This window comes from Dama dama, chromosome 26 (genome assembly GCF_033118175.1).
Source record: "Dama dama isolate Ldn47 chromosome 26, ASM3311817v1, whole genome shotgun sequence".
Taxonomy (NCBI): domain Eukaryota; kingdom Metazoa; phylum Chordata; class Mammalia; order Artiodactyla; family Cervidae; genus Dama; species Dama dama.
In genome coordinates this window covers 49,092,896-49,113,797 of record NC_083706.1, presented here as the reverse complement: position 1 = coordinate 49,113,797, position 20,902 = coordinate 49,092,896, and the positions used below count along the sequence as shown (strand labels likewise).

Sequence of the window (20,902 nt, the reverse complement as noted above, 5' to 3'; positions counted from 1 at the left end):
GCCGGCGGGGGAAGGCAGGGTGCAGGATCTTGCTCTCCCCACGGACAGTGGGCCTTCATTTAAAAGGTGGTTCCTAAGGATTCAAGCCCGAGGTTCTCTGTGAACGTTCTCACCTGCCTCTCAATCTGCTTCCAAAGGCCAAGGAAGCCCAGGATGACCTGGTGAAGACCCGGGAGGAGCTGCACCTGGTGATGACCGCGCCCCCGCCGCCGCCAGCGTACGAGCCGGTGAACTACCACGTGCACGAGGGCCCGCAGGAGGAGGGCACGGAGCTGAGTGCCGAGCTGTCCAGCGAGGGCATCCTGGACGACCGCAACGAGGAGAAGCGCATCACCGAGGCTGAGAAGAACGAGCGCGTGCAGCGGCAGCTGATGGTGAGGGCCGGGGGCCGGGCGGGGGTGGGGGGCGCCCAGGCGGGTCATGGAGCTGACCACGGGCTGCTTCCCCTTGCAGACTCTGACCAGTGAGCTGTCCCAGGCCAGAGACGAGAACAAGCGGACCCACAACGACATCATCCACAACGAGAACATGAGGCAAGGCCGGGACAAGTACAAGACGCTGCGGCAGATCCGGCAAGGCAACACCAAGCAGCGCATCGACGAGTTCGAGGCCATGTGAGCGGCCGGGCCTCGGCTCCACCCCGCGCCGCCCCCCTCTCCCGGCTCCTGGTCCTTCACCAAGAGAGCAGTTACTTCAGTGGGAGTGTTCTGGGGCTGGGACCGGCGGCAGTTTCCCTGGTTTATTTTTTTCCAATTGTATCATAGTGCCAAACAGGCCTGATTCTTATTTTTATTTTTATTGAATCACTTCCTGTTTTTTTTTTTTTTTTTTGGCTTGGAGCAGGACGAAATCAATTAAGGAAAGATGCCTGTAAAGTCTGAAATAACTAACTCCTCCATGCTGGCATGTGTGATACAGATTCAGTATAATTAAAACCACATCGTGGCTTATATTCTGTGCCATACTTTTTTTCTATCTGAAATTAGCTGAAATTGATTTTCTTCTTGATTTCTATGAAGGATCCTCCTCTGTATATTTGTTTTTTGAAGGGTGAAAAGTTTGACGCAATCCCTTACGCACGCACACCATTTCCTTCCTCCAGGCCTTCAGTTCAGTTGACGAAATCCTGTGATCATTTGATTCCTCAGGATAAACAATGCTGGATACTGTACTCTGGATAAATTTTTTCTTTTTGCTTAACAGGTAGAGGGCTACATTGTTGGACTTAACACACCTAAATAATGATCAGCTATAGAGCATAGTATTTATATGTAAGCGATAACGTGGGTTTGTAACATTAGTTTAAAAAAAGGGAAAGTTTCATTCTGTATATTTTGTTACCTTTTACAGAATAATAAAAGAATTACATATTAAAAACCACGGCCCTGAATCTGACATGACCCGAGGGCAGTAAGGAAGGCTGGTCGACTGCTGGCTTCACATCTGGGAAATGACTTTTTTTTTTTTTTTTGGTTTTGCTTTTAGTGTTCTTTTTGTGTGTAACTGACTATGCGCGCATTTGAATTTTCTATCAGAGCTGCTTATTTGCGAAAGCCACACAGGCTGTTCTGATAACTCGGACACCAGCCGTGAGGGCCCTTCTGACCTGGTTAGGATCTCAGTCCTTCCACAGGCAGAACCTGCTCTGACCACCTCCTGCTCCCGAGCACGCCTGCGAAGAGCTGGTAGCTATCTGCTCATCCCCGGCCTTCCTGTCCTTTCCCCTTGAGACGTCCTGCGGGGATGAACCCAAGGCAGGAGGCAGCGGCATGTGTCTCCAGGCAGGCGCTGGAGCGGCAAGGGGCCTTTCTCTGACCCTCTGTCCGCACAGGCTGGCAGCTGCGCTGAGAGGCCGGCATTCCTCAGGTGACCCTTACCTGGCCGAAATGACTCCCTGCTGATCGCCTCCAGAAACAGTTTTCCACAGCCAAGGGGGAAGGGATTAAATACTCACCATGGTCTTTCCTCTTTGAGACACATAATTTCACTATTTGCTAAGCACAGGGGAACCAGGGTACCTGGTGCACATTTATTGAAATCTGGTCATTTTGTACATCTCTCAAAGCACAGACAACCAACCCGAGACTCAGTAAGGTGTATGCATCGATGATTGATCTGTTTAACTTAAATACACATGGAAGGGTCCGGAAGAACGTCTCAGTGGTGGGCTGGCTACGGATGGGCAGGTTCACTGTGAGGGGCCCCGCAGCAGTCAGCGCAGGATGAGGGTCATGTCTGTCCACAGGTTGGGGCTGGAAAGAACTTTCTGCCACTGGAGCTTTGCCTGTGAGCTTGTGTGCGCGCCGCCGGGCAGGTCCTCTTCTGTGTGAGGGAAGGGACAGGTTGGTTAGTGATGGCTGAGGGATGCCCACCAGCCCTTCTCAGCAAAGTGGAAAGTACCTTTTCTCTGCAACTTCAGACCATATGAAAACATGCCCTGCCAGCGAGTAAGGGAGAGGGCCCACCCCCTAACAGCAGGCGTGGACATGCTCAGGTGTGTTCCCCAGGGGCCGACAGGCCTCCAAAAGCCTGAGGCATCTTCCCTGCCGTTAGAGGACAGCTTTGGGTTGTTTCTTCCAGAAGGGGGTCAAAGGTCTTAATACATCATTGTGGCCGCAGACGGGCGGGGAGCCAGACCAACCAGGGCCAGGCTAGCTCGGAGAGAGGAGCTGCCCTCTGTGAGAAGAGGGTGCTGTGGACAGGGTTCCTTTTAAAACTAATTTAACCGTGAGTCTGGTTTCTCCCCAGTGGTCTCAGAGGCCCTGGGAGTGTGTCTGGATATCCTGGTCGTCACAGCATTTTGGGAGCCTTGCTGCCCCAGGAAAAGCCAGCAGCACTCGCTCCATTAATGAAATCATTTCTGAATTGCCATTTGTTTGGGTTAAGAAGATATTCTCCTTTAAGAAAATAATCCTTTCATGATTGACGCCAGAAACAAAAGCAAAGGCTGTACCCAGCCCATTTTGAGACCTGTAATTTTTTGTTTCTTTAGCAGATCTAAATCCGATTTAAATCGTTGAAATACTTTGCTGTATTACCGCTCAGTTGTAAAAACTAGACTAACTGCCATGTATGGTGGGTAAGGAAAAGGCAACCCACTCTAGTATTCTTTCCTGGAGAAGCCCATGGACAGAGGAGCCTGGCAGCCTACAGTCCATGGGGTTGCAAGAGTCGGACACAACTTAGTGACTAAACCACCAGGCAGTTTCAAAGCCAATTAAGTTACCTGCCACCATGGAAACAATTTTTCTTTTTAATGGTATGAACGTCAGAATGGTCACTAAAGATCAGACAGACTTACTCAAACCAAGCCTGGCACCTCCCAGGAAGCGGTCGTTCACCCCGAAGGTGGCCTGGTCCCAAACGGTCAGTTCTAGGCTGGACTGCCTCAGCTGCGAAGGGGTGATGCCTTTGAAAACGAAGGAATGCTTCCACTGGGGACAGGCTTGCTTCTTCAGGACGGGGGACTTGAGTCTCAACCTCTGCTGGTCTGGCAGAGTGAGACAGCTGCATAGGCAAAAAGATTCAAAACCACGTAAGCTCGGCCCGCCACGCGGCCCCGCTCCCTGCTGGTACTTGCTCCTTGGTGAGACCAAGTGCTCAGAAAGTGCTCATAAACCCACCGCAGAACAAAAACTGTAAGCAAGGAGCGAGCATGGGAACTGTGAGACCTGGCTCTGTGATCTCTCACTAGGATGTTCCAACTTTCAGAGTGGAATTCTGCTCCGAGGATTAAGGGTGCTTTGGGATTCTGGGCCACGTGGCCCTAGTCTTAATCTGCCTCCTCGGTGTGACCACCACCAGGCCACAAGGAGGCTACCCAGGGAGCAGCACTCGGCACACACGTTATCTCCTTTAACCCTGTTCTCAGACAAAAGAAATCCAGGAGGGCTAAGTCAGTCGCTTGCTCAAGGCCGTACAGATAAGTGGCAGGCTTAGGACACGAACCCACTTCTATCTAGACAAGGGAAGCCGTCATTTTTCCATTATGTCACTGACTGGGGATTTAGCAGTTCTGTATAATTATTAACGGTGTTTGCTTTACTTTTGGAGACACCAAGACACCATTAAACGCGTAGTGAATGAGACAGGCAGTCATCCGTCTTACTGTTAATCCAAGAGGAGATGTCAGTGTCAAGCGAAAGAAATATTTACTAACCGTGCTGCTTTCTGCATGTTCCCCTCAGTCACTGGAGCTGTCACCGGTGTCATGGGAAAGACTGATAGGATTTGGGTTTAGTTTAAAACGTATTCCAAATCTAGCTTCAGCACGCCTGAGTACCATGAATTCTTGGAAACTAGTCTTCAACACACATTATGTTGGGTTTTCATAGGAAAGCTAAAATAAGTTTAAAGTGGCTCACACTTTTGGTGTGCCCTTACAGGGACAATGCCATATGTGTCATGAAAGCGAAAGTGTTAGCTGTTCAGTCGTGTCTGACTCTTTGCAACCCCGTGGACTGTAGCCCACCAGGCTCCTCTGTCCACGGGATTCTTCAGGCAAGAATACTGGAGCGGGTAGCTGTTCCCTTCTCCAGGGGATCTTCCCGACCCAGGGATTGCACCCAGGTCTCCTGCATCACCGTCAGATCCTTTAGCATCTGAGCCACCAGGGAAGCCCTGCCTGTATGTGTGATGGTCATCAATAAATAATGACTGATTACAATGGAATACCTACCCCTTAACAAATGAGTTTAAGGTGCCATCTGACCGCACAGGTAGATTCTTGGCTCCCAGCACCACCAAACAGAGCTGACCGTTCTGTGATGGCTCGTCTCCTGTCCCTAGAAGGAAAGCTGGCATTTACCATCAACCCGACTTCTACAGCATGCAAGGCCATCCCCTGAAACTGGTAGCTTAACCAGAGGATGTGTTACAACCCTCAGGTCCCCAGAACAAGAGAGCAGAGGACCATGTCCACAACGCGTGGTGGCCCTGCTCACATGCTGCCCACTGCATCATCAGGGAAGGATTCAAAACCCAGGCACCCAGCAGCTGCCAAGAAGCATGAAGAGCCGAGGAGAGGAGGCAGCAGGAGCTTTAACCAATTGTAGCCAGTGGGCTGGGAAAGAGACCTCTGTCCAGGGGCTATGATGATCACAGGGTGTGAGCTACTGGTCTGCTGGGGGTCCTGCAAGCATGGGCAGCAGAATTCCCTCTTCTATCAAACAGGAGATCACTAACAGGGAAGCCTGGTGTGCTGCAGTCCACGGGGTTGCACGACTTAGCAGCTGAGAACAACATTGCTAATAACGGGGAATTGCTTCCTCTCCGGTCTTCACTCTCCACCCTCCCCGCTTTCCTGTGCCCCCGTTATCTGAGTCAGTTACACCTCGTGAAGCTGAGGACCTTGAACCCTCCTCCCTTCTGAGCAGCTGCTGCCCACGTGGCGCGGGAGCAGGGAGCCGGTCACTGGGAGCCTGGCAGGCACTTCAGCCTGGAGTTGGAGGCGAACTGGACCATAATGCAGGTGTCGGTCCACACAGAGGGCCATGGCCGGACTGTTTCTCCTGTGAGAGAGCGTGCAAGCTGGCCGCCTGGGAGGAAGCCCCCAGGCAGGCATCCTAAGAGCCCGTCGAGTGGGCATCACAAGCCTGGTTTTGGTCACTGATTTCCCTCCTAAGTTGAGGGGTCCAGAGAAGCAGGCTGGGTTTCGCGGGTTTGGTGGGTGTTCTGGAATGCGGGCTCAGCAGGCAGCAGAAAGGAAAGGCTGCGGCCTCTCAGGCCATCTGCTGCCCCAGGCTCGGGTACAGTGACAGGGAAGGACAGGTGTTTGCAGGCAGGAGGCCACCCACCTTCTGGAGCCTCCTGGAGCTCTCTGGGCCCTGCAGGGAGGACCAGCTTGGCCCGGACTGCAAGTTCTCCGTTATTGGTGGGAAGGCTGTCTTCTGATTTCTCTGCCTGTGGGATATGAGGCAGAGCTCAGAGGCAGGTCTCCCCAGCCCCCAGAACCTCCTGGACTCCTCTCATTGTCTCAGTGCTGTCCATAAGTGTCCCCTTCCAACCTCCCCCTGCCCACCCGACCCCGGCAAAGCTTCTGCAGGTCTGAGAGAGCCCAGGAACGGGGGCAGGAGGTGCGCCAGCCTCCCACCTGGCGAGTGAGTGAGTGGAGAGGTTTGGGGAGGGGAACAGAAGCGTCTAGATTCATTCCTATCCCCCAGCAGGGAGCAGCCTCCACCCTCAGCTTCCAGAAATCTGCAACAACCCCATGGTTCCCTCCTGGCAGGGCCAAAAGGGTGGGCCTGTGAGCAGACCCCCGCCCCGATCCAGCATGAAGAGTCACTTGTCTGTCAGCCGGGATTAGGAGGGACGCCTCTCAGTCTGGAAATCTCGGCTCCTCGCCTGCTTATCAAAGAGATGACCAGCCTTGGCGGCGACCTGCCTTAACCTGAATAAGATCCTGGGGGAAGAAGACAGGATGGGGCCCCTCGACAGGGAGCTGGTGGGAGCGGGGGGGGCACGTAGACCGCATCTGGCAGGGAAAATCAGGATAGCCTTCACGGAGGAGCGGGGATTTAAGTGCCGTCTTGGGCTGACCTTAGAGATTCCAAGAGGAGGTCTGAGGATAAAATGAGGTTCTGAGAAGAGCAAGAACAGGACACTGGAGAGGACTTGGGGGGCGTTGTGCAGACCCCACAGGAAAACAGATGGGAGGGAAGGGGGGACCCTGCCAGGCCCGGACTTAACACTGTAGAGGCCAGAAACCAGAGCTGCTTCTAAGAAGAGGTGCAGCGTTAAGTCAGTCAGTCCTGTCCGACTCTTTGTGACCCCATGGACTGTAGCCCTCCATGCTCCTCTGTCCCTGGAATTCTCCAGGCAAGAACACGGAGTGGGCTGTCATTCCCTTCTCTGGGGGAATCTTCCTGACCCAGAGATCAAACCTGGGTCTCCCACACTGCAGGCAGATTTTGTTTACCATCTGAGCCACCAGGAAGTCCACTTCTAAGCAGAAGCATCCTGAAAAACAGCCCCCGAGGGCTCTGGAGGGGAAAACAGGGACCAGGGCGCCTGGGCCCGGCCCAGCCCTTGTAAAGGCCCTGCCAGACTCTCACGTGGCCTCATACCCTGCTGCCATCTCTTAGGAGGTGACAGAGCCCACGTCCCCCCTTTCTCATCCGTGCTCTCTCCCTGTCCTGGGCCTTGGCATAGAAACATGGGCAAAGCAGCCGCCCCAAGAAACACAGCCCTTTCTCCCCGGCCTCTCCCCTGCGTGGCCACCAGCCTGGCCCGCCCTCCCGGCCTAGCTGAGCTGGGACCCCAGCCGGTCTTTCTGAGGACACGAGGTCGGCCATTATCACCTCTTAGCATTTGCTTGGGGGTGGAGGCACGGCGCACAACAGCCCCGCAGGTCTGGGAGGGGATGGAGTCCCACCTGCCCGGCAGCCTGCCTGCCTCCAGGTGTGGACTTTAGCTCGAGAAGGTCAAGACTCCTGAGCTGACAGCAGGTGACCCCGAAATCTGGGAAGCGTGTGGACCCACCAGGCTGTCACCCAGGCCTGAACCCCTGGCCTCATCTGTGCTGGTGTCTGGACCACACTGAGGGTGGGGCTATTTGGGACCCTGAACACAGCTGAGCAGGTGAGACCCCAGCCCACCCCCCAACCAGGGAGCCGGGCCGAAGCTCCCACTGCAGGGTCACAGGCAGGCAGGGGCCCCGGCTCCCAGGGATCTTCTGGGATCCCTCTGACAAGTCAGTGTGGTTCTCGGGCTGGGGGTGGGGGCTGTGGTTAGTCGCTCAGTTGTGTCCGACTCTTTGCGACCCCATGGACTGTAGCCCGCCAGGCTCCTGCGTCCACGGGATTCTCCAGGCAAGAACTGCAGTGGGTTGCCATGCCCTTCTCCAGGGGATCTTCCCGACCCAGGGATCGAACCCGCGTCTCCTGCATTGCGGGCAGATTCTTTACCATCTGAGCCGCCAGGGAGACCTTCGAGCTCACCTTGGCTTGGAGCGGATACCAGCGGAAGGACTGCGATGCTCTGTCTTCGAAGTCCCACGTGGCCAGAGGGACGATCACTTCTCCAAGAAACACCCTCCGGGTGAGCACGCCCAGGTGCCACACGGACACCTGCAGCTGCCGGCTGGCCAGCTGGGCCAGCTCCACCTGGTACTGCGGAGGCGGGAAGAGACGGTGAGCCTGGCCTCACAGCTCCCGGACGACTTTTAGTCTGTTTCCCACACTGCCCCTCGTTCCATACTCTATCTTTAAAGTCTTAATTAATCTGGTTATTTTCTTCATGGCTATGAGCCCCGCGAGTGCAGTCCAGACCAACAGTCCACCACGCAGCATCTGCGCCCTTTCAGAGACAGGTGCTTCAGGGAGCAAAGCTTTCGGTCCCCCGGGTCTGCCAGCCTCAGGGCACCTCTGCACACTGGGCGGCCCTCCTTGACCCCTTGCTGCTCTCAGGGGCCTCCCTGATTGGTGGCCCTTTCCTGACAAAACAGGACGACTCCCTTTGGCTGACTGAGGCCACAGTGCAAAGTAAGACCTACTTCCATTGCCGGCAAGGCCCTGAGGCTGGGCCGGCAGACCCTGGCTTGCTAGTCTCCACGGGGTACCAGCGTCACCGACCTCAGAGAACGAGGGTTAAGGTCACAGCCACTGCCACTCAGATCGAGTGTCACGGTTCACCCTTCCCCGGCCCCCCAATGCGTGGTCTTCCAGGGGAGCACCCACACCCCGTGGAGCACAGGAAGTCTCCCCAAGGAGTGCTCTGCTTAGAAAACTGAGGGTCGGTTTTCAGATCCTCAACTTTCACATGCACATTCCTCAAAATCGGTGAAACCCGGTATCTTACTCCTGTGACCTCTGGGAAGCTGAACTAAGGGGTCCGAGATCCTGGTTTCCAACACACTGTTCATGATTGCTCGGCTTCTTCATCGGCCCATCTTTCCATCTTACGTATGATTTCTATGAAAGTCTAAAGATGGGTCCATGTTGGGATGTTCTACATTTAGAATAAAGGTCGGTTCTTCTCAATGTAACCGGGAAGTCTTATAGGATAACCAAGATACTCACAATATACTAGATAAAACACCGCACGTGAGTTGAGACTCTGGGTGCCCCTTAACTAAGGTAGTGAAACTTCATCAAAGTACCTAATACTTGTCTAAACTATAGTCAATCCTCACCTTTGTCTCATTTCATAAAATATGAGATATTTGTCTGCCTCTCTTCAGTACAAAAGACCTTAAACGTGTGACGAGTAATTTTATGTGTAAGCTCACAATGTGTGATGCAGCACAGAGTTTTTCAAAATTCTGGTACGTGAGCAAAGCCACGTGAAGACCAGGGTCAGTGATTTGCTTCTGGAGGAGTGTCCCAGACCAGCAGCACCTCGGGCCCCATCCACACTTACTGAATCACAAATGAAAAGAAAGTTGCTAAGTCATGTGTCAGACTCTTGCGACCCCATGGACTGTAGCCCACCAGACTCCTCTGTTCATGGGATTCTCCAGGCAAGAATACTGGAGTGGGTTGCCATTTCCTTCTCTAATCTGCTTTTAAAAGCAATTCCTTGGGGAGTCCTTATGAATGTAAATTTTGTGAAGGACTGCCTGTCCATCCTGGGTCCTGGGTGTACTTTTAAAGACTCTCTAGGCTTCAACTTCCCCATTGCTAAGTGAGGATGCCAACACACGGCTCAGAGGGTACATAAAGCACTTGGTCACAGCAGGGGCACAGAAAACAAGGACTATTTTCATGTCCCGAGTAGAACTCTTGTGCCAGCTGCACAGATGGCCCCTGGCTGGGAGTTCACAAATGCCCCTACTCGCCAAGGAAGGCAAACAAAGTCCTCTCTCTTCTCAGGCCTGACGCATGGAATCCCTGGGCTGACGAGCCTTCAGTGGGTACATCTCTGTGCATCTGGACTGTCCTTCCAGCTCAAGGCCTCCCATGCCTGTATGCTCTCTACACTCACTAGACATCACCTGCAAATTCTCCGCCCTGTATCCCAGTGGCAGGCGGTCCCTCCCTGGTCTCTGCCCTAAGCCACCGGTCACAGTTCTTAGCGCCAAAGAAAATGGTAAACCTGAACAATTCTTCCAGAATTTTTTTTTTTATTGTTGCTCCAGCTTCTTGCAACCCCATGGACTGCAGCACGCCAGGCTTCCCTGGCCTTCACTATTTCCTGGAGTTTGGTCAAACTGAGGTCCATTGACTCTGTGATGCCATCCAACCATCTCATCCTCTATTGTCCCTCTTCTCCTCCTGCCCTTAATCTTTCCCAGCATCAGGGTTTTTTCCAATGAATCAGCTCTTCACATCAAGTGGCTAAAGTACTGGAGCTTCATAAAAGAAGGAGAGACCTGGGTCTGCCAGATACTATGACAAAGAAGTACTTTCACAAAGATATTAACTCAGCAGTTTCATTTACAGGGCCCCTAGTTTGAGGATACCTCTCTGATAGTCATAGAAATTCAACAGAACAGACCAATTTTAGAAACTGAAGTCACTCAGTCGGGTCCGACTCTTGGCGGCCCCAAGGACTGTGGACTACCAGACTCCTCCGTCCATGGGACTTTCCAGGCAAGAGTACTGGAGTGGGTTGCCATTTCCTTCTCCTTTAGAAACTGCGAGGCAGCCCATTTCTTTTTCACCATTGTCTTGCAAATCATTAATCCAAAGCCATGCACCGTCCATCAGACTCAGCACTTTTTCTGTACAAAGGCTGAAATTTATTTTCTACCACTTGCCACTGATTGACAGAGCCCTGCCAGAATATTTCAGTGTCTGCACTTACATTTAACTGACTCAAGAGTTTGGAAGAACCACTGGCTGGACTCTGGCCCCAGAGGCCCAGCCCAGGATGGGGACACTCAGGCCAGCAGCGTTTGCCCAGCAAGTACCTTCAAGGTCTCCTGAAAGGTCGGCTCCACCGTGTTTTTCTGGACGCTGGTCTTGCGTTTTCCCTGGGATGATCTGTCAGGCAGCAGATAGGTCTTGACGTACCTGGTGGCCAAACGCAGACAGCCAGGGGTGAGAGCCCAGCGTGCGGGGTGGGCAAAGGGTTCAGGAGGAGAACTGCATGTTAGCGGTTTCTTGAACACCGCTTCCCGCGGCATCTGGGGTTGACAGAAAGGGCTTAGCGGCCGCCCCAGTGACAGTGCTGGGAGCACAGCCCTGGCTTACACAGTCTCTGGCTGTGTATGTTTCTGGGGGTGTGAAGCCCCCTGCTTCTCTCATGCCCCCGTCCTCGGATCTGGATCACCCATCACGCACCATCACTTATCACTGGTGATGCCCTGGGAAGCGGGGGCTTCCTGGGGGCTCGGTGGGCGGCGGGTTTCTCATCCACCCGGATCCTGAGGCCTGTGCCAGCTTGTCCTCACTGCGCCTGCCTCTTCTCCCCAACCCGCAAGAAAAAAACATGGAAACGGAAAGTACATGCTGCACGCCGTGCTCGTCCCACGGGGCCTCGGGCGCTGCGTCCTGACGGCTGAGGACCGGCCTCCGTGAGCCCCTCTCCCTGGGTCTGGAGGCCGCCCACCCCCTGGAGCCCCGTCCCAGGCTGACCCCTCCGCTCAGGTCCTGAGGCCGTCCTTCCGGGCTCTTCTGGCAGTGGCGCTGATGGTGGGGACACCATGTGCCCAGGTCCTGTCCCAGCGGGTTAGAAACCAGCCCTGCTCTCCAAAGACCACAGGGAGCAGGAACCCTCCCCCGATCGGGGTCCCCACTGGAGCCCAGCCTCAGGCCTCTGCCTCGCGTTCAGTCATGCTTCTTACAGAGCAGGACTCAAGGCTCATCACCAACACCTCACTGTTGGTTGACTCAGATCATTGATCATTACAAGACCTCTCACATGGAAAACCAGAGATATCAAATATATCTGTACAGCAAAAAGCATAATAATAAAAGACACGCCCATGTTATCTAGCTAAGTTCTCTATTTCCTTTCTTATCATCTGTCTGGATGTCCTGTTACTGAGATTGGAGTATTGATATGTCCAACTATTACTGTAGAACTATTGGTTAGCCAAAGAAGTTCGTTTAAGTTTTTCTATAAGATCTTACCCAATACGAATATTCATTGGAAGGACTAATGCTGATGCTGAAACTCTAATACTCTGGCCACCTGATGCGAAGAACTGACTCATTGGAAAAGACCCTGATGCTGGGAAAGATTGGAGGCAGGAGGAGAAGGGGATGACAGAAGATGAAATGGTTGGATGGCATCACTGACTCAATAGACATGAGTTTGAGTAAACTCTGGGAGTTGGTGATGGACAGGGAGGCCTGGCGTGCTGCAGTCCATGGGGTCGCAGAGTCGGACACGACTGAGCAACTGAACTCAACTACTCAATATAAACTCAATATTTCTCTCTTCAATTCTGACAGTTTTTGCTTCTTATATATTGATGGTCTGTTATTAGATGTACAGATATTTAGGATCATTTTATCATCTTGTTGTACTGACCCTTTTACGAATATATAACGTCTTTTATCTCTTATAATCTTTTTTTCTTTTTTATTCTCCTGTAATCTTTTTAGACTTAACACCTGTTTGTCTGATGATGGTAGAGCCACCCCTGCTCACTCCTGGTTACCGTCTGTATGCAATATCTTCTTCCATTTGTGTCTTTGGGTCTCAAGTGAGTGAGTCTCTTGTAGATGGTATACAGTTACATTCTCTGTTTTTATCCATTCTGCCAGTTTCTGTCTTTTGATTGGACAGTCTAATTCATTTTTATTTAAATTAACTACTAATTGTATTTGCATGTGTGTTCAGGTGCATCTGACTCTTTGTGGCCCCTTTGGTCTGTAGCCCACCTGGCTCCTCTGTCCATGGGATTTTCCAGGCAAGAATACTGGAGTGGGTTGCCATTTCCTCCTCCGGGGGATCTTCCCAACCCAGAGAGCAAACCCTGTGTTGACTGATAAGAAATATTAATACATCTGTCATTTGCTGTTTCTTTTGCCTTATAGCTTGTGTGCCCTCCGTATTCTTTTCTGTTTAGCTGATATTCTGTGGTGAAACATTTACATTCCTTTCTTGCTTGTTTTGTTTTGGCTTTCTATAGCTATTTTCTTTGTAGTTACTAACGGGATTGCATTTAACATCCTAAAGTTATAGCACTAATTGAATTAATACCACGTTAACCTTAACAACATAAGAACTCTGCTCCTTTTCAGCTCTATCCTCACCTCTTTCCTTTGCTGATGTTACAAAATTATATCTGCATGTGTGTGCTAAAGTCTCCTCAGTCCTGACTCTTTGCAACACTATGGACTGTAGCCCACCAGGGTCCTCTGTCCATGGGATTTTCCAGACAAGAATCCCGGAGTGGGTTGCCATTTCCTCCCCCAGGGGGTCTTCCTGACCCAGGGATCAAACCCGGGTCTCTTACGTCTCCTGCACTGGCAGGCAGGTTCTTTATCACTAGTGCTGCCTGGGAAGCCCATGGGTCCAAAAACAGAAAGTAATAATTCTTTTAAATGCATTAGTCTCTTAAATTATGTCAAAGACCAAGTGTGGAGTGACAAGCCAAAATGACACCCATAATCTTTCAAAAGGTAGTAGTGTCCTAAGTCATTTGAAAAACCAAAAGTGGAATTATCTCCCACTGTTTACAATTATACTACCTTTTGTAATCGCCAGTCTCTTTGCCATTACTGAGGTCTTGATTTTTTCATATGTCTTGAGTTACTGTCTAGCGTCCTTCCATTTCACTTCCAGGGTCATCTTGAGCATTTCTGGCAGGGCAGGGCAGGGGTAACCTACTCCCTTAGCTTGTCTTTAGCTGAGAATGTTGCAATTTCTCCCTCACTTTTGAAGAACAGTTTTGCTGTGTGTTTTGTTTCCTTTTAGCACTTTCTGTCTCTGTCTCTTTAGCACCTACCGCCTTCTGTCCTCTAAAATGTCTGATAAGAAATCTGCTGATATTCTAACTGGGGAGTCCCTAGTACTGACAATTCACTTCTTTCTTGCTGCTTTCAAGAGTCTGTCTTTCAAATGTTTGTTTATAATGTGTCTCTGTGGGTCTCTGAGTTCATCATCCTTGGAGTTCAAACAGCTTCTTTGATGTTTATACTTATGTCTTTCACCAAAACGGGGAAGTTTTCAGCCATTATTTCTTCAAGTTTTCTCTCTGCCCCATGCTTTCTCTCTTCTCCTTCTGGTATGTATGTTGCCTGTGTTGGTTCACTTCATGGTGTCCCAAAGGTCCTTTAGATGCTGTTTGCTTTTCTTTAATCTTTTTTCTTTCTGTTCCTCAGACTCAGGAATTCCATTATCCTATCTTCAAGTTCACCTATTCTTTCTTTCACCTGCTCATACCTACCTTTGAATTCCTCTAGTGAAATTTTCACTTCAATTGTTGTAGCTTTCACAGCTCTAGAATTGTTTTCTTTTTAGGATTTCTATCTCTTTATTGATATTTCTATTTTGTTTTTACATCATGTTTTAAAAATTTTCTCCACATCTTTCTTTAGTTCTTTGAGCATCCTTAAAACTGTTGTTTTAAAGTCTTTGCTGAGTAAACCCCCCATCAGATCTCTTTCAGAGAAAGCTTCTGTTGCTTTATTCTTCCCCTTTGAATGAGCTATCCTTTCCTCTTTCAGGGGGTAGTTTTAGGACAATGATTATTCCAATTTTCCTCGAGCAGAAGGTACAGATAGAGGGATAATAGAAGTTAAGACTAGAAAGACAGGAGGGATTTGTGATGGAGAGTCAGAGTGCTTCAGGAATGCGCTGAGAAGCTACTGAAGGTTTCAGAGCAGAGGAGAGTTTGATTGGATCAACAAAGTATTCCTTTCCCCCTAACTGGTACTAAGGGAGAAGGCAATGGCACCCACTCCAGTACTCTTGCCTGGAAAATCCCATGGACGGAGGAGCCTGGTAGGCTGCAGTCCATGGGGTCACGAAGAGTCGGACACAACTGAGCAACTTCATTTTCACTTTTCACTTTCAAGCATTGGAGAAGGAAATGGCAACCCACCCCAGTATTCTTGCCTGGAAAATCACATGGACAGAGGAGCCTGGTAGGCTGCAGTCCATGGGGTCACGAAGAGTTGGACACGACTGAATCAACTTAGCAGCAGCAGCAGCAGAAACTGGTACTAAAAATTGTGTGCTAAAAATGTTCCATGTTGGGAAAGAATAAGACCAAAATGTGGGGCTTGCTTTAAACCATACACAGAAAATCAGTTCCAGCTCTAACATGAAAGTGTCTAAGTTTGAAAAAACTTCAATAGAAGATAACAGAGAAGAATGTATTTAAAATTTTCAGGTGGAATTCTCCTACAAACTCAAAAGGCAGACAATTTAAAGGAAAAAAAGAATAAATTAGACATTACCAAATGCTCTACAAGAAAAGTTATCACAATGTTAGCAAACAAGTAACAGCTAGGAGAAGACATGTAAGATATGTATAACCAATGGAGAGTTGTATTGAAAATGGATTTTAAAAAAGCCAAACCCCTGTAAATAAATTTTTAAATGACAACTTGATAGAAAATGGGACAAAAGATATGGATGGGGAGTTCACAGAAGAGGAGTGTACCTTAAGTGATGGGTGCATGTATAAAGTTGCTCATCTTTGTTATTAATCAGGGAGATGCATGTTAAAATAATGATATCAATTCACATCTACCAATTGGAAGAAAATTAATCTATTTGTGGGTTGCGTGGACAGAATTTTATTTTTCCTACATGGAAAATCAAATTTCCCAGCCAGCACCATTTACTGAATTTCACCATTTACTGAATGTCATCATTTCCACCTTGATTATTAATAGCCTCTTGATCATTTATGCTCTCATATATCCTAAGATCTGTATCTGGACTTTTGATTCTGCTCTTTTGACCTCCTGTCTGTCCTTGCATCCATGAAGCATTGTTTGAATTACTAAGCTTCATAATAATTCTTAACACATCTTTTTGTTTTTACTATTGCCTTGGTTATTCTTGGGACTTTCACTTTTCCATATAAATTTGAGAATCAATAAATCTATTATCATATGCCAAAACTTAGACAAAGAAACTTACGGATTGCACTTTTTCTTCTTTTCCTCCCCAAAGGCAAGGTTCTTACAGGCTCTGATGCATATTTCTAAAGAATGAGTTCTGAGGCAGTAACGAATGGCAAATTCTATCTCTCCAGTGACATTAGCATTGTCAAAATTGCCCATCTCTGTGCAGGTGCTGTTAATGCTGATTAAACTTCCCTGAAATCAAGAATGACAGATAATAACAAGTTACTTCACAGCTAATCAATGTGTGTTTTTGCAGTTCTGGTTTCAAGATATCAAATAAATCAAAATTCACACAGAGCACATATCCTGACTCACATTAAGTTAATAAACATGCCACCTTGTACTTTGCACAATGACTTGCCACATTTTCTGTCCGAAGGAGATGAGAACATGACTCTGAGTAAGCTCTGGGAGATAGTGAAGGACACAGAAGCCTGGAGGGCTACCGTCCATGGGCTTGCAAAGAGTCAGACATGACTTAGCGAATGAGCAACAAAAACAACATGGAGATGAGGAATCTTCAGAAGGGCTGGTCTTGCCCAGATATGCTGTTTGCCTAGCCATAAAGGTTACACAATCTCATTCTTGAACACAAACCACTTGGGAAGATGTGAACTGTCTCCTGTGCAATTCTGCAAAGATAAATCTTCAAGGGCAGATAACATCCATGGTACGAATAGCCCTGAGGAGGGCAGCACAGTCTGGGGGCCAAGTGATTGGGAATTCGATAGAGCTGGATTCAACTGCTGGTTTTGCTAGTCATTAGCCTGTCAAAGTCTAGATGGAAAAATTAATACTGTTCTTATAGGGTTGTGGTAAGAAGGAAATGGACTAGAGCATGTAAGATACAGTCAAGGCTGTGATCTTTCCAGTAGTCATGTATGGACGTGAGAGTTGGACCATAAAGAAGGCTAAGTGCTGAAGAATTGATGCTTTTGAATTGTGAGGCTGGAGAAGACTCTTGAGAACCCACTGGACTGCAATGAGATCAAACCAGTCAACCCTAAAGAAAATCAACCCTGAATAGTCATCAGAAGGACTGATGCTGAAACTGAAGCTTCAATACTTTGGCCATCTGATGCGAAGAGCTGACTCACTAGAAAAGACCCTGATGCTGGGAAAGATTGAAAGCAGGAGGAGAAGAGGGTGGCAAAGGATGAGGTGGTTTGATGACATCACCGACTCAATGGGCATGAGACTGAGCAAACTCGGGGAGACACAGAAAGACAGGGAGGCCTAGCATGCTGCAGTCCATGGGGTTGCAAAGAGTCGGATACGACTCAGCGACTGAACAACAACAGTGTAAAATATGCAAAGACAATAATAAGTTGTGTTTCAATTGTCGTGGGTCCCCAGAATGAAAAACAAAACCACCAAAAGAACAAAAAGGACAAGAAAGAACAAAATGCCTTATCGCTGTTCAATCTGCTTAAGTATTTGCCACCCTTTGCATGCCACCAGTCTCAGGGTTGACTCTACAGAAAGAGGGAATTCAACGTGATTGCCAGTCTCCCAGCAGGTTCCTCAACACTGTAAAACATCCTGGGGGAAAAAAAGAAAAAAAAAAGAAGCCTGAGTCTCTCTCACTAGAGAGCGATCAAAACAAAACCGAGAAGTCCGAATCTGAACTCATGCCAAAAACCCAACCAACTTCACCACACCCAGGTCCTGGCCCTGAAACATGTTATCTGCCTACACCCACACAACTGTTGGGATGGGAAATGTGTTTTAAGCGTTACACACTCAGAAAGGCATGGAGTGGTCAGACCACACAAATGAGGGAGGCACAAGAGTGAAGATGGAAGATGAGGGAGAGGGAGGCTTGGCCAAAGATCTGAGCTGCTCCAGAGAAGATGAATGGAGGTGTTAAGAGTTCTGATAATTAACCTGGCATTCCTGGCAGGCCTCCGCCCCGGGCCACGTCAGACTAGATCTTACTACAGCAACTCTGCTGCCAAGAACAAGCTGTTGTTGTTGTTCAGTGGGCAACTTGTGTCAAACTCTTTGCGACCTCATGGACTGCAGCACGCCAGGCTCCTCTGTCCTCCACTGTCTCCCAGCGTTTGTTCAGACTCATGTCTACTGAGTCAGCGATGCTATCGAACCAGTCTCATCCAATGAGTTGGCTTTTCCCATCAGGTGGCCAGAGAACTGGGGCTTCAGCTTCAGCATCAGCCCTTTCAATGAGTATTCAGGGTTGATTTCCTCTAGGATTGTAGAACAAGTAGAAAACTGAATTAAACAAACATGGCTAACCAAGGCTGCCAGGGCAGCTGGAAGGCCAGGGTCCCTGATGCTAAAGAGAAGCTCAGTGAGGTGAGCCTGTGGTCCCGGCTGTGTTTCCCTTGGAGGCATCTGTCCGTCAGTGGGCACCCGGGCAGGAAGGCTGAGAGGCTCCGGAGCCGGGCACAGTGAACAGCCCAGGTGTCCGGGCCTGTGAGGACGCGTCGAACTTGAGGAGAAAAGGGAGCCGCAGGGGGTGAGGGTGACGCTTGATGCTGCTTTTCCCTCAGGGTCCTAGCTGAGGTGGAAGGTGACGCTGAGAGGCTGAGCAGCTTAGGAACGCCTTCAGAAGTTTCATCTCGTTAGAAAGAAGAAATTGGAGTCCAGGTTCCCCACACAGGAGGAGGGGCTTGGTAACTGTCCGGACATTCAGCCGGGACACTCAGGGGCTTTCCTCCTGGGAGTCCGAGGCCCCTGGAGTGGACTAGTCCTCCCAGGGGCTGAAACCTGAGGAAGCTCAGCACTAGATGGGCCAAGACTGCAGGCCTGCGACCTGGAGCAAAAGCAGGTCTCCCTGCAGATCACGTCCATCCCTCCCAGGTGACTGGAACCTGGAGACAGCATGTTTCTGCCTCCGTCTCATCTCCATCGCCCGTTCAGCGCCTGGCTCGTCGTAAATCCTCAGTAAGCAGTTATGAAGAGAATAAAGGAAGCACGTGAAGTATTTTGATTTAAAAAGTTTCTCTCCAGGACTTTCCCTGGTGGGCCAGTGATTAAGGGTTCGCCTTACGATGCAGGGGACATGGGTTCAATCCCCGGTCAGGGGACTAACCACCCCCTTCCCGCCCCGCCACGCTGCAGGGCAGCCAAACCTGAGCGCCTCACATTCCAGTCAGAAAGCCCGTGTGCCGCAACCAAGACCTGGCACAGCCAGATAAATAACCATCTTTTAATTCTTGGGGAAAAGGAGAAGTTCTGTCTGACCGAGACTGAGTGTGATGGTTGTGCGCCTTATCCTGAAGCAGCAGCAGACTTGAGTGAGAGGACTTAGCTGGAAGTCCTGGCCTCGGGTGACTTTACTCACATCCCTCAGCTGCAGATTCCAGAGGGAAAGGGTTTAAAAATACAACTACCTGGGGGACTTCCCTGGTGGTCCAGAGGTTAAGATTCTGTATGCTGCCAATGCAGGGGATTCAGGTTCAATCCCTGGTCTGGGAACAAAGTCCCACATTTCATAAGCTTGACCAAAAGATTAAACGAAATGAAACAAAACCCTGCATGCAGGCACATCATAATAAAATTTCTGAAAATCCAGGACAAAAAGAGAAATTTTAAAACTAAAGGAAAAGAAGCTATGTTACCTCCCATGGAAGAACTAAAAGGGGCAGGAGGGGGTGGAGTCCAAACCCTGGTGGGGAAACGGGCACCTTCTGTCTGGGTAGGAAGGGGAGCTGGGTGGGTGCAAACCCGAGCCGGTTAATTTTGCTTGTCAGGAGGATTTGAGAATTCCAGGCTAGTTTTTTTTTTCTTTTTGAGAAGTGGGAAGGGAGGTTTACTTGTCAAGCATGAGAAGAAAGAGCAGGGAGAAGTTCTGAGTGAAGTGAAAGTCGCTCAGTCGTGTCCGACTCTTTGCGACACCATGGACTATATAGTCCATGGAATTCTCCAGGCCAGAACACTGGAGTGGGTAGCCTTTCCCTTCTCCAGGGGATCTTCCCAACCCAGGGATCGAACCCAGGTCTCCCGCGTTGCAGGTGGATTCTGAACCAGCTGAGCCACCAGGGAAGCCCCTTGAAGAAGGGGTGACATGCTTATTGTGAGCGTGGGAGACTGAGTCTCCCAGAGACACGCGTCAGCACTGCTGGTCCGTGTGTGGGGCTGGTGACACGGTGGGGCAGACCTGGCCCCTCACACGCACACTGGGCTTCAGGTCCGCCCTACTATGTGTACACCTGCTCAGGGGCAGGGATGCGCATGCAGCACAGCTGACTCAGCCAGCGTGGTGTCCAGAATCATAAAGCAGCCAGGAAGCACTAGAAACACTCATCCTTCATTGTGTAAGATAAGCAGAGGTCAAAGAAGGTTGAGACCCACCCAAAAATTACAGGGCAAATCAGAAGTAGCAGCTGGAAGTGGGCCCAGGGTTCTTCATTCCTTGGGCAGTTGACTAACGGCAGTGTCTCTGAGTAACTCAACGGCGGCGTATCGGCTTGGTGGGGAAAGTGCAGCCGCAGATAACTGAAAGGCCAGTAGGGCTCGTCCTTGGTCTTCTGCATTCTTTCAGCGATAACTCAGGGCTTCACCACTGGGAAGGTTTTCTCTGCTTCTGTTTTCCCTGTAGACAGATCAGGATCTCCAAGAAAGTTGAGCCTCTGAGCAGTAAACAGGGTTGATGGAAAGGTGCTGGCCTAGAATAACATCTAAGAACCCAGCCTGACTTTTATTAGAGCCCGGGGCTCTGTCTGGCTGTGAAAAGAAAAGACTCAGCAAAAAGCAAAGGAGAACTCTTAAAGCGGGCAGGGAGCCTGTGGTGACTTTCTCTGAAGGTCATGTGTTATCTGCTGTAACCGCAAGCAAGGCCTCCTGATGCCCTTTGATTTTCACAAAGGTAGAAATCAAGGAAAGTCAACTGAAACCACAGCTATGTTAAAACAAATAAATAGATAAATCTTGATTTCCCCAAGAGCATGGGGAGAGCATTACCA

The 20,902-nt window shown here is 49.8% G+C and overlaps 2 protein-coding genes across 6 annotated transcripts in view; one reads left to right on the top strand and one right to left on the bottom strand.

The window, feature by feature from the left end:
* Window positions 1–952, top strand: part of EZR (ezrin) — a 44,641-nt gene extending 43,689 nt beyond the window's left edge. Inside the window, exons 13-14 of the mRNA XM_061130269.1 lie at window positions 138–374; window positions 454–952. Of these exons, the coding sequence (XP_060986252.1) occupies window positions 138–374; window positions 454–618 (402 nt within the window). The 3' untranslated portion in view covers window positions 619–952. The remainder of the gene's footprint in view (window positions 1–137; window positions 375–453) is intronic.
* Window positions 953–1,314: 362 nt separating this feature from the next.
* Window positions 1,315–20,902, bottom strand: part of SYTL3 (synaptotagmin like 3) — a 91,083-nt gene continuing 71,495 nt past the window's right edge. For 2 of the 5 annotated variants that reach the window (XM_061130266.1, XM_061130267.1), the window contains exons 10-16: window positions 15,988–16,166; window positions 10,850–10,952; window positions 7,938–8,108; window positions 5,796–5,901; window positions 4,679–4,784; window positions 3,302–3,507; window positions 2,016–2,322 (exon numbers count right to left, since the gene is read on the bottom strand). In XM_061130266.1, the coding sequence (XP_060986249.1) occupies window positions 2,213–2,322; window positions 3,302–3,507; window positions 4,679–4,784; window positions 5,796–5,901; window positions 7,938–8,108; window positions 10,850–10,952; window positions 15,988–16,166 (981 nt within the window). In that variant the 3' untranslated portion in view covers window positions 2,016–2,212. Of the gene's footprint in view, window positions 2,323–3,301; window positions 3,508–4,678; window positions 4,785–5,795; window positions 5,902–7,937; window positions 8,109–10,849; window positions 10,953–15,987; window positions 16,167–20,902 lie in introns of all 5 variants that reach the window. The other 3 variants (XM_061130265.1, XM_061130264.1, XM_061130263.1) reach the window with 3 other exon arrangements.